Genomic DNA, 14,278 nt, shown 5'->3' on the forward strand with positions numbered 1-14,278 from the left:
GGTTAAGAGCTGTTTGACAGTGGAAGATGCTGCCTCAGGACTTTATCACAGGTCAGGAACTTCTCTTAATTTCGAATGAAAAGAAAGTGGGTTCAGAATGCATTCATGTGAATTCGCTAGTTCAGCAAATTTATATGAATTCGAATTCAAACTGACTTCCCATTGCCCAAAAATAGCTTGCCACTGTCCGAAATTGCGTGTGATCACCTCTCATGCAATAGCGTGAAACCCCATGATTGCATTCGGACTGACTTCCCATTGCCCGAAATTGCGTGTGGCAGTTATCATGCAATAATGTTAAACCCCATGATTGCATTTGGATTGCCATTGGATTATACTTCCAATTTCCCTTGTCTGATAACATCCAGAGAGTGGTCTCCTTCTTCTGTGATTTTTAAACCAGGGAGAAAGCCTAGTGACAGAGCAGCGGAAAGGCCGAGTATTCTCTCCTCCTGCTCCTCCGTCTCTAGGTTTGCTCCCCAGGGGAGGAAGCCTGGCAACAGAGCAGCCAGAAAGGCTGCATCGTGGTTTTTATTTATTTATTTATTTATTTATTTTTATTTAGGTATTTATATCCCGCCCTTCTGCCCTAATGACTCTCAGGGCGGCTTACAATTATTGTTTTTAATCAGACAGTTCCCTGCCCTCAGGCTTACAATCTAAAAGACAAGAAACAAAAGGAGAAGGGAATGGTGGAGGGAAAGGGGATGAGGTCCAGTGGTTCTTCTCTCCCTCTAAGGCCTGGACCAAGGCAGATGGATTGGAGGGAGGGCTCTTCCTTCTTCCAGGCTAGTCCTGATGGAGCTGGACCTGCCTGGTGAACTCCCTCTCAGGCCGGCGGATGGCAGTTATGGAGGGCGGAGTCTCCTTCCTCTCATGTCCACCCCTCCTGCACCAAAGGGGCAGAAGAGCCCAACTGGGTACCGCACCTTCTCTCGCACCCCTTGCACATCTCCAGTGATGCCACTGAGGCCCTCTGTTGGGAGTGCTTTGATTTTGTACTCCTGCATGGCAAGGAGTTGGGCTGGGTGGCCTTGGTGGTCTCTTCCCACTCTATGATTCTATGATCAGTATTTGATCCAAGATATGGGAACTCTTTTACTATTTCATTTTCCTCATTGCCTTGGTTGAACTGATGTTGGCCCTGCGTGGCCATTATTTTTGTTTTCATTATGTTCAGCGGTAAGCAATAGAAATACAAAGCTAGTGAGTATGGAGGTGAAGTGACCACTTCAGTTTTAACTCTGGTAAGTAGGGCACAAAAGCATGAGGAAGGGCGTTGCCTAAAGCCAAGCCATAAAATGGCCCCGGAGTGTCCAAAATGTAGCAAAAATGCCTCCATGGTTTCTAAAGGGTGTTTGGGAATACAGTCGCCCCTCGTAACTCGCAGATCTCGAATCTGTGACCCTGGAAATCTGCAGAGGGGTGACCTCTGCTATTTTTAATGGGCATTCACTCCCTGTGTGCACAGGCCCACACATGGGCACACACCCCATTCAAGCCTATGGGGCTTGACTATGCGCAAGCCTCTCTTTTTGTAGTGGGGGATGGATCCCCCACGAAAATGGAGGGCCAACTGTATTTACCAGGGGAGGGGAATTAACCCCCAACAGAACTTGAAGGCCACAAAAATGGCCCTGGGAGGGTTGCACACACTTTGCCCACCTTTACTGTAGGTTATCAAAGGACTTTTTTGTGTACCACATCTATGTTTTACCACCTCTACCCATTGACATTCTTCTTCAAATCTCCCCCTTCTTAATTCTGATTCAGTCAAGGAGAGGGCAAACTGCAGCCCTGAAGGTATTGGACTGAAACTCCTATCACTAGCCAGCACAATAGTGAAAAATACTGGAAGTTGCAGTCCAACAACATCTGGAACATCACCGTTTACTTATCCTTGCTTTAGGTACTTAATGGGACTTGCCTCTATTTGATTTGTTAGCCCTCTCTCCATTTCTCTCACACATCCCAGTTTTAGTTTACAAGCACATTGGGAGTAGGGTCTTTTCTTTATTTTTTTCATATTGCCTGCATTTGTGTATTTTAAATGTTTATATCTTACCTTTCTGCCTCAAGATGAGCACTGAAGGAATCTCAGAACCAATCTGTAAACAGAAATACAATAATAACAGGAAATATAATATCCAAATCTCCCACAGACCAATGTTTTGCCTGACCAACTTACACTTCCCCTGCCAACATCATAGCATTGAATCCCATTGGACCACAGGGTTTTTATGCTTGTCAGGTAATGGTATAACAACTTCTCTGATGACCTTCAAAGGTCAGAAGCATTTGTTTTAAAGGTAATAAATGGCACTTTGTATTAGTCCCCAAACAGATTTGAATAAAAAAAGATTATACAGCAGTGGAATCACATGCTCCCAATAATTGGCTCTGGTCAAGTCTGCAGCTGCATTCAGCACAAGCTGAAATTTCTGGACTTTCTTCAAAGGCGACCCAAGTGCAGTCCTTTCACAGCAATACATTCCAACTTTGAAGTAAATAAAATCATTTTTTCAGAAATGGATGCAGCAGTCACTTAGCAAAGCCAGAGTACTCTTTGTCTTTGCAACCTGAAAATCTGGGTCCAGAACACCCAAGCTGTGCTTCTTCAAAGGAAGTCTGATATAACCCCAAACAGGTCATATCCCTGATGCCAGATCAGAGGTTCTATTAATCCAGCATTTTTCTGTTTTGCTTATTCATTTTCATGAAGCTCATTGCAATGTCCAAACAATGATTTAGAACATCTACTGCTTCTCTGGATTGGAAAGTGGAGATAAAGTTGAGTACCATCAAGGTACCGTCACCAGATGATCTCTCTCAGTGGTTTAATGTCAATTTTAGCCAGCAAAACAGCATTCTGTAGGAAGCCACAAAACAAAAGGCCAAGCTGTTAATTGTTCCTAAGCATGACCAGTGTAACTTTCTAAGCCACCATGCACAACTTTCTAAGCCACCATGCACATCAGCATCATGGCTGTACATCAATGAGGACCATGCTACATAAATGCAATTTACACAGCACTCCAAACCTACCAATGCAATGAAAGTGACAAAAATGACATTCAGTCTTGTCTTCTGGTTTGCATGCATGGAAAGTGTGTTTGGTTATTGCAGACTTCTATTCCAAAGGTGACTCCTACACATGTATGAAGCAATTTTCAATGTTTCTTGATTTGGGGTGTTTTTTGAAGATTGCTTACCTAGTTATCTATGAATCTCACAAATGTAAATAATTTGCAAGGTCTCGTCTTTAGTTTTGCTGTTGTGTGCCATCAAGTCTACTTCAGTTAATGGTGACTTTATAGTCTTCCAAAAGACCCTGTAAATAACAGCTCTGCTCAGACTTTGGAAACTTAGGGCCATAGCTTCCTTGATTGAGTCAATTCACCTCCATGTGGCCTTCCTCTGCTTCTACTATTTAACTTTACCAAGCATCAGCATTTTTTCTGAGTCATGCCATCTCATCATAGGCCCACTTTTGGGAGATCTGTGGTAGTCAGGGCAGTCTCCTCCACATTTTAAATGAGCTCCCTCTCCCCCCATCAGCTTTCTTCACTGTGCAGTTTTCACATCTACATAGAAACCAGAAATATCATATCATGGACGGTCCTAATTTGGTATTCAATGATATATCCTAATGTTTACCTAGTTGTCCTTGCAACTCTTGGTCTTCTTATTTCTTGACTAAAGTTTCTATTTTGGTTAATGACAGAGCCAAGGTACCAAAAATCTTTAATAATTCTAATTCCTTCACCACCCACATTAAAATTATGTAAATAATTAGTGGTAATTCTATTTCAAGGCTGCCCAGCACAAGAGATGGGATGCACAATAATCTATAAAGAACAAACAGATTTTATCTCTGAAATTATTTGGTGTGTTCCATTAGCCAATATATGTTTGTAATATGGTCTTTAGTGCCTCTTCCTTTTCTGAATCCAGCTTGATCATCTAGCATTTCTCACATCGTATGTGCTAAAAATCTTTGTTGTAAAATCTTGAGCAGCATCATTTTGCTTCTATGGGATTGTTCAATAGTTGCTACAATCCCAGGTGTCCCCTTTCTAGTATACAGAGCAAATGCAGATTTTCTGAAGCATCAGAGCATACTGGACTTTTTAAAGCATTAAAGCATCAAAAGATGAAGTAAGGGGCAATACAGACTACCCCAAAAGGGCATATTGAAGCCTCCCCTGAGAGAGCCTGGTTGGGGCTGCGGCAACCACATGCTGCGGCCCCAATCTTGCTTTTTGCTGGCCCAAAAAGTGGCAAATTGGCATATAAATGACGTGTTGCCATAGCACCCTGAAGCCAGTCCACGGGTGGGCGGCATGACGCTGGTGTCCGAATGGCTTTAGAGCATGAGGTGTCAAACGCTGTGCTCTGAAGCCGCCTGGAAACTGGTGCAAAGGGGCGATCTGTTTCACCCCTAAGTACACCTAATTTTTCTGTCCATCATCCACTCTGTCCTTACCTGCTGTGAAATAATCCTGCTTTTTAGAATATGAAGGTGAAGCTGCACAGGAAGTATATACTCTGTTATTTCCTTTTTGGTATAGAGATAAAGGGGATAGGGACAGCACTGAGTGAAAACATAACATATCTCTGTAGCAGTGGCTTACCATTCTAATATCATAGACATGTGTTTCGCCTTTCCAGAATACTCAAAGTTCCCATCAAACATCTTTTAATGTTTTTCCATATAAGTTTATTACTCTCTCTTTAAAAAAAAATCCTGTGAGAAAATTCCTATCATTTTAGTCAATTTCATGATTCCACTGATTTCCATCAAACTAGATGGCAGCAATCAGGAAAGTGGAAATAAAATTTACATTTGTTGGAGTTCAGCCAAGCCTCTTCTCTCCCTGCACACACCGCATCCCAATTCTACAGTTTCAAGTTAAGAAAGATGCTTAGTCATAGTAGTGACAAAGGAGAACACTACTTCCATTAATCTATGGAAAGAACTGCCTAAAAACTTCAGAAAAAGGAAAAAAAAGCTTACTACAGAGACATGGCACCATTAAATGCATTTGAAGTTTATTGCTTACTTTGAAAGTCAAACAAATCAGAAAAGAAACACTTTAAAATAGTAATTCTGCTGGCTTTTTTTCCTGAACCAAAAGAGTATTTACAATGTGCATTTACAGCCAAAGACTGGTTTAGGAAAAAGAAATCATAAAATGCCTTAATCAAACTTTTGAAGTACAAAAATATATTTTTATTACAACACTTAAAAGTTAAGGCCACAACACTTCTGTAAGACTGTGATACCCATATTTGTTGCAATAATTATAATTATGAATACAAATAAATACTAGGAAACAAGCACCAAATCATTTAAATCAGTCTGAACGTGTACATTTTACACAAATACAAATCCATCACTGTAATCATTACATATAAGCCATTGTTTTCAAGTATAAATAGAAATAACTTGCTTGCAAGCTTCCAGCCATGACATCACATATATGTAAGTACCATCCATTTCAACATTATAGTACTACACAGGTAGAGGATGTCTTTCTGTCCCTATTGGTTGGTGGCAGTTCCCTTTGATTTCCCACAGCATGGTTCTGGTTTTCATCTTTATTCTTTTCATCAGATACACACACTTGATTTCTTGATTCCTGTTCACTCTGAGGTAGTTTTTCAAGTTGGTTTTCATCACAATTGCATGCATTCTTCCGTCTTGAAGACTTTCGTTTAAAAAAAGAAAACTAAAACAAAGAGACAAAATTATAAAAAAAAACCCTTAAAATGACCAAATAAGACAGAAAATGGTTATATGTTGTAGTTAAAAAGAAAGCAGCCTGAATATGTTTACCTCTATCTTGAAATAATATGAAATGATACATATTTCTAGTGTTATGACTAAAATGCTGACTCAAACCCATGATTTCTCAGAATTCAATCCCACTTGAGTTCAATGGGATTACTTCCAAGGGAATCTGCACATTATTTCACTTATAACCCGTGCAGCAGTATTATGACTATAGCCAACAGAAACAGGCCAAAGAATCAGCATTCCTAATAAATTACTGAAACACAAAGCATTATGCAACTGTATGATAACTGATAACAGATGTTCGTTTACAACATCCAAACAGATTGCAGACGTTTATGTTCACAAAATAAATGGAGATATATCCCCAGCGAATTATTCTGCTTTCAAACTGCAAACTTATTTGGTTTACTACTTTAATCTATAAGCAGATATAAGAAACAAGAATAGACTTTTAAGTATTTAAGCCTCTTTTACCTGAAGTTATATAGTTTAAACAGAGGTTGTCATATGGTATCATGAATTTGCTCTACAATAAGAGACTATAGTAAAGAGCTGTAACTTATTTCCTAGCAAATCAAACTACAAGTCAATTTGACATCACTTCCTACTGGAACCAAGAGAAAGGAATATAAAGTACATAAATGTATAAGAAACTTATATGACTTTAAAAAACAGAAACAATTAAAAGTCTGATTTCAGGGGAGTGGGAAGATGTTGCAATAACGATATACAAGGACACAAAATTGGAAGGAAAAGGCCACAACTTTATTGAATACAGCTGATGGATAGGGTTGGCCCAAATGCATGGGTCTGGATCTGGCACTGACCAACTTGCCTGGTGCTCAACAAACCATATTGCTGGGTCACAGCTGGGCCTCGGGATAACAGAAGGAGCAACCGATTGATCACATACCCGCATCTTCACCTCTTTGTCACTGGAGGACACTGAACAGGAGTTGCCCTTGCAATGGCAACACCTCAATGCTCTAAGCACCCCCAGGTCCCCATAGGACTCCCGATCTAGTGCTCCACACCACAGGAAGCCATGTGCACGAGATCCAAGGCCCATGCTACTGCCCCTGGGAAGTTGTGACAGCATACCATGACCCCTATGAAAGCAAACAAAGGGGGGGAGGGGGGGAAAACCAAATTGGAATGACACCGAGCGCCCCAGCCACATGGCCTTAAATAGGCCTCTCCACCAATGAGAAACAAAGACGGGCGGAAGTCCCGCCTCCACCAGCCTTTCCACCAATCTGCAACTGAGCCAAAAGGGGAGGCTCTTCCAAGTGCATAGCCCGTTGGGACCTGTAGTCCCCAGCTGCTCCTGGAAGTGACCCCCAGGCCTGTCAGACCAATCTGGGGCCAAAAACGCCACCCAATGCCTGCTGGGATGAGGCTAGGCCGGGCAGAGGAGACACCACTGGTCTGACACCTTCCCCCTGCTCCCAGCAACTGGCCTGGCGAGTCAGGCAGCCCCATTTTTCATTGTAGCCAAAATAATTTGGCAGATATCAGAGTATGTTCAAAGTGCAAAAAAGAGATGCTGTAAAGAAATAATTTACAGAATTCTGATGGCAGCATACTAAGCCTTTAGTGTAGCTAAAGGGAAGAGATTCTATCTCAATATTAGGAAGGACTTTCTGATAGAGCTATTCGACAGTGGAAGATACTCCCTCAGAGTGTGGTGGAGTTTCCTTTGGAGTTTTTTAAACAGAAGCTGTATGGCCATCTGTTGGGATGCTTTGATTGTGTGTTCCTGCATGGCAGGGTGTTGTGCTAGATGGCCCTTGTGGTCTCTTCCAACTCTATGATTCTATGAGGTTTTAATGAGAACATGCAAAATCCCATGAAAAAGGGATGACTTAGCTCAGATTAAAATGTCACTTATCAAGTGTGATCTACATTAAGTTGCAACTCATAAATCATACATACAAATTACTCATTCTTGCCTGACACTGGAAAGCCAGGAAAAGTACATTGAATAACTTAGTTGGAGTCTTGCTAAATTCCTCAAGATTTGCCTGTACAAATTTTATGTCTAAAGAGAGGGCAAGCATAAGAGCTGGGCATATAAACATGCCTCCAATAACTGCAAGTTCACCATCTAAAGAATACTGATTGCTATGACAGTGGGCCCTTCCCTTACACGGGGGATCAGTTCCGGACCCACTCATGTAAGAGAAATATCGCGTATGCTGGAGCCCCATTAGAAGTAATGGTGCTTGTACCCACGGCGCGCTGCAAAGCACGCACTACAGGTGTGCGCCCCATTACTTCTTCCAGGGTGTGCGAGGTCTTTTTCCGGTGCGGCTTCCAGTGTATGCTGGAGGCCATGTAAGGCACACCCATGTATGACGTGGGCGCACTGTATATGTTGCTGTGTGCCTTCAAGTGTTTCTGACTTATGGCAACCCTAAAGTGACCCTACAGGGTTTTCTTGGGAAGATTTGTTCAGGGTTGTGGTGGTTGCCTTTGGCTCCCTCTGAAGCTGAGAGAGTGTGACTTGCCTGGGGGGGGCGATTCCATGGCTGAATAGCGATTCAAACCCTGGCCTTCAATCATATTCCAGTATTCTCTATTATTATATAGTTATACATTAAATAGTATTTATAGAGTGCGTCTGCATGGACTCTTCAAGAGATTAAACATAAATATGACCCCAGCCATTAACTGCATCTATCTTCAACCCATGTTGTTCCTTACTCTGTAGAGAGGCGAGGGCAACCACAGGGCTAGAATGTACACTGGGTACAATAATGCATGTATTCACTTTGACAGGGACAGTCTAACATTCATTAGATGGGGAAGGGAGATACAAAAAGGTAAATACAATGGGATGGAATTTTTTTTACATGGTTGAAGGTATGTATCAGATGAACTAAAGAGTTTTTTTCTCTTCTTGCTATGCTGCTGCATAGATTTTCTTTAATTATTTTTACCTTTTTTGCCTTGTCCAGTAGTCTTCCAGACGTTTTGTCATGACTGCCTTCAACTGCTGGAGAAGCATTGTTTGTAGCATGAACTTCACTCTCACTCTCTAAAAATAACACAATAGATTAGCAACCGTTTGTATTAAGCCTCTTTTCAGTTATATCAAACTCAAAACTTAATATCATAAGCTTTTCATCTTGATAGCCAAACCTCAAGAATTTCAGTTTTATTTAGGCCATACCCATTTTTAGCTGTTATGTTTAAAGTGGACTCCAGATGCTTATGACAGATGATAGGGTTTAATATTAATGGGTATGAAAAGTGTTTTGTCTAAAACTTTTAAAAGCAATACAAGGCAGGAAGTGCTCAACATGAAAGAAAGAACCCAGCACATAACCCATCCAACAAGGTTGCCTAACATTTCTGAGTTCTCTTGTTGCTAAAACAGACTATTCTGCATTGCTAAGATCACCTCAGAATGTCAGATATATTTGACTCTCTCTCAATTTGACTTGCACTCTCTTTTGACATATAAGTAGCTTAACATTGTCTAAGAAACAAAAAGTTCATGGTCTGACCTGAGAAAGATCCTTAACAAATCCTACACAGCCAATACTAGATATTCTCAATAGTACTGAGAAAGACACTGACATGAAAGTTACCAATCCCAAAAGAGCTAGGACTCCTTTAGAAAACACAGAAAACTCCTTTCCTTTGAACAGGAATCCAGTGCTCAGTTCATTATTTCTGGAACCAAAGCTGTAAATATTAAATGTTGATAGTAAAATTGTATATTTTCCCCACCTTGCTTAATTGCATCTTCTTCTGAGATACCACCTTTTTTCTACACATAAACAAAAAACAAACAGAGAAACAAAAACCAAACAGGAAAGCATAACATTATTTTTTGGTAAAAATATAAGTATTTGATTGTGACAGGTTTTTAAAAAGAATTTTCTAAAAGGAATATGAAAACACTACTCAAATGCCTTGTTGCATTTTCAAATAATTCTACATTGAGCCCATCCTATATGTGGAGGATCCGTTCCCCCCCCCCCCCGTATTCTGCTCTCAAATCCCACTGTTTCTATGGCATCGTGCTCCTACATGTGGCGCCGCATGTACGCCTGTGATGCATGCACCATTTTGTCCTCTCAGGCTTGCTATACGCGTACGCGCAAATCTGCATAGAGCAATCCTGTGCCTTGCAGAGATTTTCACCAATCAAGTAGTGTCAGCTTGATTTGGGGTTTTTTTTGACTTAAATTTTGCACTTCATCAAAAATATTTTGTACTTTCAGAGTGTTGAGAATCTTGTATACATGAAATGTTAACAAGGCCAATTAAATCAATTTCAATTCCAGATTGTTAACATAGCAAAATGTGAAAAGTCAAAGGCTGTGTATGTATGAATACTTCTGCAAGGCATTGAATATTGCACAATTGTTTCACAGCTACAGCTCAATAATTATGTCAGAAACAAAGCTCGCGATGTGCTTAAATAAATGAAAATCTTGGGAGTGCTCCTTGAGGGTCACTTTCCAAAATTACACATTAATAGTTCCTGACATTTACACAGTTCTACCATTTTCCACTATTTGAATGTCTTCTACTTTTGTGAATAATCTTAGCTATTTCCCCATATATCTGAGACCTCCCCCCAAATACATGTATATCACATTTCTTCCCTTATTCAGCTTCCTTTTCAAAACTCAGTAGTTTCTAGCAACATAGCCTGCAACAAACCTAAGCGTATATAATTAAAATAACTGTACAGTGGACTCTTGTTAATGACATAGCAAAATGGTGTCCCTTATAAAAAATGGAAAATCAAGGGTTGATATTTGAAATTCATACTTTTTTTGAACGTTTTCAAACCGTGGATGCTTGAATCCATGTATAAAAAATCCGTGTATAAGAAGGGCCGACTGTACATTGCTTCTCGAGTACGCCATCTCCTCTTTCTCATTCACCTCCCTTCTGTAGAATTTTAGATTCCAAGGTCCTTGGGGCCAGGACATGCAGTTTTGTTCTCTATGGCAGTATCCACACTGCAGGAATAATCCAGTTTAACACTACTTTAACTGCCATGGCTCAATGCTATGGAATTCTGGGAATTTGTTGTGGCACCAGAGCTCTCTGACAGAGAAGGCTAAACATTTCACAAAACTACAGTTTCCAAAATTCCATAGCACTGAGCTATGGCAGTTAGAGTAGTGTCAAACTGGACTACTTCTGAAGTGGGATGCAGCCTATAATCAGTGCAGTCCATTGATGTTGCTAAATAAATAAACAAAAGTGGTGAAACCCTACTTCAGACCTCTTCAATGTGTATTTTTATTATTTTGTTCAGTATTTTCTCTTGGTTAAACACTAGAAGAATCTTTGCTTTAATGCTGACATATAATTCAAGTGTAATAGATAATGGAATATATATAATTCACGTGCAGTATATAATGGAATATATATATGTCTGACAGAAACAATGCTGAAAATGAATGCATGATTTACCTGTATAGTTTTTGTAGTCATGTGATTGTTTTTCTTACTGTCACACAATTTGTTGCTCTGTCCCACATCTTCAGGTATGTGATTATCTTTATGTTCTGTTGTATTTTGTTCTTTGTCTCTGACTTCCTTTTCATTACTGTTTTGTTCTTCATCACCATCACCACCACCAATCTCTTCCTCATCTGATGATTTCTGATCCTGGGGTATCATTGGAGAAAGAAATTTTAACATGTTCAACAGAATGAATAAAGGTTTCCAGACTCAAATCAAACCTCCATTTTGGTTATGTTTTACAGTCCAGAATTTAACAGTGTAAACAACTGTTAAGGGCTTAATTGACGGAGAAATCTGGGAACTAAGACCATACATATAACATAAAAATATATTCTAGCATCTGCCTCACACTACAGTGGATAACTGGGTATAAATAACTTTGCAAATAGCTTACCTCTACAGTTTCTGTAGCCACCTGATTTTCTTTTTCATTCTTTATTGATTCACTGCTCCTCCCCTCATTTTGAGCTGCTTGATTAGCATTCTGATCTACTGCCTCTTGTTCATCTCCCTCATCCTTTTCTATTTCTTTTTCATCATAGTCCACTTCTTCACCACAACTACTACTCTCTTCTTCATCTGATGATGTTTGATCCTATGATAGGAACCAAGAAATATATTTTATAGCTTATGTTAATCAAATAAAACATTTGTAACCCCAAATCACTCTTTCACGTTAGTAAAAGAGTGCAATTTAGAATATCACAATGTAAAGGAATTTATTGGGGGGGGGGAGTAAATGTGCTTCAATTAGGATTGGTGGAACTGTGAAATATATACACTACAAAATTGTCTTAACCAAGGACTTAAACAGGCATTGAATCCAAGATTCTGCTACAGGCTTCTAAATTATTACACTGTCGGTCAACCCTTATCTCACAGAAAAAGAAAACATATTGAATAGCAATTCTTACTTTCAGGGGGGAAAAAACCTTGAGAATTTTATTGAATACTAAAATTAACATGCATAGTTTTAAAATTATATGATTAGTTTCACTGTTACAGTCTTCTTCTTCTTCACCATCACCACCACCAATCTCTTCCTCATCTGATGATTTCTGATCCTGGCGTATCATTGAAGAAAGAAATTTTAACATGTTCAATAGAATGAATAAAGGTTTCCAGACTCAAATCAAACCTCCACATTGGTTATGTCCTGCAGTCCAGAATTTAACAGTGTAAACAATTGTTAAGGGCTTAATTGACAGAGAAATCTGAGAAATAAGGCCATAAACATAACATAAAAATATATTCTAGCACAGTGATGGCAAACCTATGGCACAAGTGTCAGAAGTGGCACTCAGAGCCCTCTCTGTGGGCACACATGCCATCATCTCAGCACAGAGTTTGCCAGAGTTTGTTACTAGAAAGTCAGAGGGACATGGCACTTTGCGATAAATAAGTGGGTTTGGGGTTGCAGTTTGGGCACTCAGTCTCTAAAATGTTTGCCATCACTGTTCTAGCATGTGCCTCACACTACAGTAGATAACTGGGTATAAATAACTTTGCAAATAGCTTACTTCTATAGTTTCTGTAGCAACCTGATTTTCTTTTTTACTCTTTATTGATTCGCTGCTCCACCCCTCATTTTGAGCTGCTTGATTAGCATTCTGATCTACTGCCTCTTGTTCATCTCCCTCATCCTTTTCTATTTCTTTTTCATCATAGTCCACTTCTTCACCACAACTACTACTTTCTTCTTCATCTGATGATGTTTGATTCTATGATAGGAACCAAGAAATATATTTTATAGCTTATGTTAATCAAATAAAATATCTGTAACCTCAAATCACTCTTTCACGTTAGTAAAAGAGTGCAATTTAGACTATCACAATGTAAAGGAATTTTTTTGGGGGGGGAGCGGGAGTAAATGTACTTCAATTAGAGAGGATTGGTGGAACTGTGAAATATATACACAACAAAATTGTCTTAACCAAGAACTTAAACAGACATTGAATCCAAGATTCTGCTACAAGCTTCTAAATTATTATACTGTGGGTCAACCCTTATCTCACAGAAAAAGAAAACATATTGAATAGCATTTCTTACTTTCAGGGGGGGGAAAAACCTTGAGAATTTTATTGAATACTAAAATTAACATGCATAGGCCTGTTACAGACTGCGAAAATAAAGCTGCTTCGGGTCTCTTTGGAGGTATGCTGTTTAAATTATGCACGCACCCTAAGAATCCGGAAGCTGCACCAAAGCTGCACTCCAGTGCTTAGGACTGGAGTGTGGCTTTGGCATGACCTCCGGAATCTTAGGACCCATGCATCATTTAAATAGCATACCTCCAAAGAGACCCGAAGCAGCTTTATTTTGGCAGTCTGTAACAGGCCATTGTTTTTAAAGTTATAGGATTAGTTTCATTTTGCACAAATCAGTACTTTTATAAAACTGAGACTTTACTCAGCAATGTAATATATTAATATAATTCATGAAACAGTTCAATTTGTATCGACAGAACAAGAATCAGAGGCAAATTTTGTATAAGCTACTACTTTGTGTAGCCTTGGCAATTATTGCAAGAAAGCTGGATAATGCTGCAGTTCTGAAACCTGTACACACACAATTGCCACAGAGTAAATTTCACTGATTCTTTCTGTGTGTCCCTTCAAATCACCTATTGACTTATGGTGACTCCATGAATTTTCTCATCAATCCTGTATAAGATCATGTTACAGGTTTGGAAATTCTCTTAGAATAGCTACTTTCATTTGTCATTATATACAGCATCATCCCCCCAACCAGTGCCTAGCTAAAGATAATAAGCATTAATTGATATGAAGAAATATGTTTCAGAAACAACTGCATTTGTCTTCAGAATATGTACATGGCTGCTAGAAAATTCACAAGTATATGCAAGACAAAGAATGCTATAAGTCTATGAAACTCCAGAGATACTGGTGAACACAATTAACATTTAAATCTGAGTATAAGCTCTCAAATGCCAAAGGTTGTAAGAGAGTTCTGTCAAGG

At 39.5% G+C, this 14,278-nt stretch overlaps 1 protein-coding gene across 2 annotated transcripts in view; it reads right to left on the minus strand.

The window, feature by feature from the left end:
• Nucleotides 1-5,035: 5,035 nt before the first annotated feature.
• RPGR (retinitis pigmentosa GTPase regulator) overlaps nucleotides 5,036-14,278 on the minus strand; it is a 53,011-nt gene continuing 43,768 nt past the window's right edge. The window contains exons 14-19 of one of the 2 annotated variants that reach the window (XM_089511830.1): nucleotides 12,820-13,020; nucleotides 11,694-11,894; nucleotides 11,246-11,443; nucleotides 9,539-9,578; nucleotides 8,743-8,840; nucleotides 5,036-5,732 (exon numbers count right to left, since the gene is read on the minus strand). In XM_089511830.1, coding sequence (XP_089367956.1) covers nucleotides 5,508-5,732; nucleotides 8,743-8,840; nucleotides 9,539-9,578; nucleotides 11,246-11,443; nucleotides 11,694-11,894; nucleotides 12,820-13,020 — 963 coding nt within the window. In that variant the 3' untranslated portion in view covers nucleotides 5,036-5,507. The remainder of the gene's footprint in view (nucleotides 5,733-8,742; nucleotides 8,841-9,538; nucleotides 9,579-11,245; nucleotides 11,444-11,693; nucleotides 11,895-12,819; nucleotides 13,021-14,278) is intronic. The other variant, XM_089511832.1, reaches the window with a different exon arrangement.

This window comes from Sceloporus occidentalis, unplaced genomic scaffold, assembly GCF_023333645.1.
Source record: "Sceloporus occidentalis isolate IW3139 unplaced genomic scaffold, rSceOcc1.0.p SCAF_2, whole genome shotgun sequence".
NCBI classification, from domain to species: Eukaryota; Metazoa; Chordata; class Lepidosauria; order Squamata; family Phrynosomatidae; genus Sceloporus; species Sceloporus occidentalis.